Here is a 5,024-nt window from a genome sequence, read left to right as displayed (position 1 = left end):
GCACAGTGTCAAATAGGAAGGTGTCTAAAAGGGAAGGACTGGTAATCTGGGCTCTCCGGTGGTAGGTGGTCAAGCAGATCTGCTGGACAGGTTTGAGTGTTGCTTTAAAGCACACGGTGGAGGTGGAATAGAAGGGAAAAGGGTGTGCATGAGGAGGAAGGACGCGCAAAGACGGGGAATGCATAAATATATGATGCAAAACCGGTTTACCGAACGTTTGCGACTGGTTCCTCATCACACCCCTATCGGCGGCGCGCAAATTCACTGTACGAAATGTTCTGGGATTTTTTTCAAAGCACAATCTTCCCTGCGGAATTATAATTAAGAATCATCGATCGTGCATGCATGCGGCAGCGAGCCTCGATGAGAGGTTCTCGTGGAGTTTTTTTTTATAACACTAGTGCCGCACCATCCAATACACCGGTTTGTTGCCGTGGAAGGGACAAACGGTTTTACCACTACACGGAGAACCTAAGATAAAATATGCGCAAGGTGTAAATCACCTACCGAATAGTTAGTTGTTTTGTCCATACGCAGCTGGCTACGGGGGCACCAAAAAAGGACCACTGGTGTATCACGCACCTACCCCAGCTACACGGTGATCGATGCTGATGACGTAAGAGAGCACGGTTTTTTTTTGCGCGCGCAGAGCCCGTTCTTTTCCGTTCCGGTTTAGCTTTGTTGAGTGGGCAAACTTGATGACGCCACACCGATGAAGCACGGGGTTTGGCATTGCGTCGATGAGAAACGATCCGAGCTTATGGCTGTATTATTAGCATCGTTAAAATCGCCGGGTAGCGCTTCGAATGGTAACGCCGCAGACGTGTCTTTGCGTTGTTCGACGCTAGACGAAACCGGGTACGGGTAGCTTAAGCTTTAGGAAGTTTTCGTACCAAACATTCCGTTGAGAGATAACACATATTCTACACACGGAACGTGGCAGGTGTTCGCGACTGCAGGCAGATCAGCAATGATAATTGATGGATGAGTAAGTACTGCCACCAGTGCACAGTGTGTTGAAACAGTGAATATGACAGTGTTCCGTGTCGGGGTGCGGCAAACGAATGGCGATCGTTACGTACCTGAAGCAGACATCTACAACGAAATTCAGTCCGAAACGTGGATGTAGTGTTTGGAATTATGCTTGTACTAGCTGTTAGCGGTGAACTTGAGCCCGGTCTGTTATCACAGCAATTCTCTACTGCATTGCCATAAACACTGGTACCTCCAGGATCAGGTCTCTTTACGCAAACGAGCTTTTTGACGATCGTGACAAAGTTCAGGTAGTTGGAGGTGGCCTTTTGAAGCGTGTTTGCTTTTTGATACGAGTGTTCTGATACGTTGACGGAGTCCCACCAAACTCTGGGCATTTGCTAACTGCTAACATAAAGTTTGGAATAAATGTTCGGATTCTCCAATAGAAGGTACAATACGAATGAGTCGATAAGTTAATTAATGGTATTTTGTCCTATCCCAACACATGGTGAGCAACTGTTTCTGCATGAAGCCCGCCCACCTAATGCCACAACATGGCGATGTGTTATCAACCTAACAGTTCAAGAACTCTTCCGCTTTCGCTTCCACTCCCGCATAGTGAATCTTGGCTTATACGGCATATTCTTCGCACGTGACTTTCGAAAGTTTTGTCACCTAACATCGAAAATCGTACCAACTGTCAGTAATATCATTTATTTGACCATCAAACCTTAGCCATTCTGCACGTATCTTTGATTGCTTTACTTTCAACGGTTACACAATCCTGGTGGGCCTCGCTACACCCTCCAATCCGCAGTACGCAGCAGCCTTGGAATGTGGTTCCCTAAACGGTCCAACGACACCAACGTTTTGTCGGTGTGCAAACAATCATAAACAGCAAGAAATTTGAGCACTAAAAATGACTGTACACGTTCCAGTTGAAAGATGCAGCAATCCCAGGCTGTGTGTAGCGTATGTATTCATCTAAACGCACCGGTTAGAGCGATGATAAACGGTGGTCTGTAGGGCTGTAAACGTGATATCTAGGTTGGTGATGATATCCATCCTCCCTGCTGCGTTTGCTGTTGATAAGTTACCTGCCCGGTCCTGCGTGTTTGGCTGGCGAGCGGCTTCAACGACCGCAGTGCGTTATTTGTTTAACGGGACGTGAAACTTATCGGTTTGTTCCCGCTAGCCGGGCGGAAGTTGGCGCGCTTTTTGGAGGGAATAGTGCAATAACCACCCCTATGGGCGAGACAGTATCTTCGGGGGGCACTTTTATAAATAGACCGCACTAGTTGACCGGAAGCTTCCACATCGCTTGCCGTGTTCGTACGATCGTCCTCGGTTCGGTCGGTTAGGTCGGTCGCTTGTCTGGGTTACCATATTTTCTGTGCGGAAAAATCCAAAGCATTATATAAGCTTATCTACCTAAGTCGAATCATATTCTGACTTTGAATTAGTGAAACTATTTTGAAATATTTTCAATGTTATACTGTTTAAAAGATCAGTGAGTGACTATGTTCTAACGCGTGTTTTATTTACTTTGTTTAATTTTAGATAACACAACGCGCTTTATCGAGACGGGACAGTCGGAACTTTGATCGAGTATCGGAACAGAATACGATCCATCTGGAGGAAGCTGAGTATTCGAAGTGGCAATAGATCGTGCCATGTCGCATCCATTGCACCCGTAATTACACACTGCTGGCAGCGGGACATTGGGTGGTGTAGCGCACCCACACAGAATAGCGCTCCCCAATACGGTGGTGGGTTTGGTGGACGATGATGCAGATGCTGCACGGTATGATGACGTTACTGACGACAATGCTATCATGCCATAGCTTCTGGTGACAGCAGCTTCTTCGCACGTCCAGACATCCACACGACGGGTCCTCCACAGGCGGCTGGTGGTGTCCATCATCAGCGACCGCGAGTGTTCCAGTCGTGTGTTGCTTTCGGTAACCGGAACCGCGTATATATATATATATATGTGTGTGTGTGTGTACGTGAAATATTTTGCTCGAACAAATTGCAAGTTGGTGCGTGCCGTGGCGTTTTGTGTTATTGATTTCATTTGAGTTTTGGCCCAGTTTGGTGGGAAGCATTGAAGGCGTGCGAGGCCGTGCAACACCGAGAGACAGCAAGTGCATTAAGCGCATTCGTGATACCAAAGGCCTAGCCTGACCGATTAATCAGGTATAAGGCGAGTGAATCGATCAAAAACACACACAAATTGCAAACAGTAGTGTAAGTGTTTGTTGTGCAGAGCGGAATCGAATAAAACGGTAGAAACGACCGCATCAAAATGGCGACTATCGACGGACGACCGGCCCAGTACCAGATCACGCAGAAGAATCTGCGTGAGATCATGGAACATCGGGGCCGTGAAGCGGTATCAAAGGTGAACGAGTACGGTGGTGTGACCGAGATCTGCCGGAAGCTGTACACCTCACAGAACGAGGGTCTAAGCGGATCGAAAGCCGACATTGACCACCGACGGGAAACGTTCGGCTCGAATGTGATCCCGCCGAAACCGCCCAAGTCTTTCCTGACGCTCGTCTGGGAAGCACTGCAGGACGTGACGCTGATTATCCTGGAAATTGCTGCCATCATTTCGCTGCTATTATCATTCTACCAGCCTGCAGACGACGACGAACCGGATGCGCAGGATGAGGAGGAGCACTACGCATGGATCGAAGGTTTAGCCATCCTGGTGTCGGTGTTTGTGGTGGTCGTCGTGACTGCGTTCAATGACTACTCCAAGGAGAAGCAGTTTCGTGGATTGCAGTCACGTATCGAGGGCGAGCATAAGTTCTCGGTCATCCGTGGCGGCGACGCGGTGCAGGTGAACATTGGAGATATTGTGGTGGGTGACATCTGCCAGATCAAGTACGGTGATCTGCTCCCGGCGGACGGTATTCTGATTCAGAGCAACGATCTGAAGATCGATGAATCGTCGCTGACGGGTGAATCGGACCACGTCAAGAAGAACGAATCGACGGATCCGATTGTACTCTCCGGTACGCATGTGATGGAGGGTAGCGGCAAGATGGTGGTTACGGCGGTTGGTGTTAACTCGCAGGCCGGTATCATTTTCACGCTGCTTGGTGCGGCCGTCGACGAGCACGAGGCAGCCGCCAAGCAGAAGAAAAAGGATGCGAAAAAGGCGAAGAAGGCAGCAGGCGCGAAAGACGAAATCACCAACAATAGCCATGGACACCCGCAGGGTATCCGAAGCCAAACGACGGTCGACTCCATCACTTCAGACGACGGTGGCGAGGAGGGTGGCAAGAGTGGAGAAGGTGGCGGTGGACACGGTGGTAAGGAGAAATCAGTGCTGCAGGCGAAGCTGACCAAGCTGGCAATTCAGATCGGGTATGCCGGTTCAACGATCGCCGTGCTGACGGTTATCATCCTTATTATACAGTTCTGCATCCAAACGTTTGTAATCGAACAGAAGCCATGGCGCAACTCGTATGCCAACAATCTCGTGAAGCACTTTATCATCGGTGTGACAGTGCTGGTCGTAGCCGTACCGGAAGGTTTGCCCCTGGCTGTCACCCTGTCGCTGGCCTATTCGGTGAAGAAGATGATGAAGGATAACAACTTGGTGCGGCATTTGGATGCCTGCGAAACCATGGGTAACGCGACGGCGATCTGTTCGGACAAGACCGGCACATTGACTACGAACCGGATGACGGTGGTTCAGTCGTACATCTGCGAGAAGCTATGCCTGGTAACGCCCCGTTTCTCGGACATACCACGTGTCGTGGGCGAAGCGATCGTAGAGGGTATTGCGCTAAACTCGGCCTACACGTCTTGCCTGATGGCTGGCCAGAACCCGGGCGATCCGTTACAGCAGGTCGGTAACAAGACCGAGTGCGCACTGCTGGGCTTTGTGAACGGGCTTGGTCGGAACTATCAGACGATCCGAGATGCCAATGCGGAAGATACGTTTACGCGAGTATACACGTTCAACTCCGTGCGCAAGTCGATGAGCACGGTGGTGCCGAAACCGAACGGGGGTGGCTATCGCGTATTCAGCA

At 49.8% G+C, this 5,024-nt stretch overlaps 1 protein-coding gene across 1 annotated transcript in view; it reads left to right on the top strand.

The window, feature by feature from the left end:
* Window positions 1-3,283: 3,283 nt before the first annotated feature.
* Window positions 3,284-5,024, top strand: part of LOC128718411 (plasma membrane calcium-transporting ATPase 2) — a 15,194-nt gene continuing 13,453 nt past the window's right edge. The window contains exon 1 of the mRNA XM_053812038.1: window positions 3,284-5,024. This exon is cut by the window's right edge and continues 1,842 nt beyond it. Within this exon, the coding sequence (XP_053668013.1) occupies window positions 3,284-5,024 (1,741 nt within the window).

The sequence above is a fragment of the Anopheles marshallii genome, chromosome 2 (genome assembly GCF_943734725.1).
Source record: "Anopheles marshallii chromosome 2, idAnoMarsDA_429_01, whole genome shotgun sequence".
Lineage (NCBI taxonomy): Eukaryota > Metazoa > Arthropoda > Insecta > Diptera > Culicidae > Anopheles > Anopheles marshallii.
This window is presented reverse-complemented; position numbering and strand designations above follow the sequence as displayed.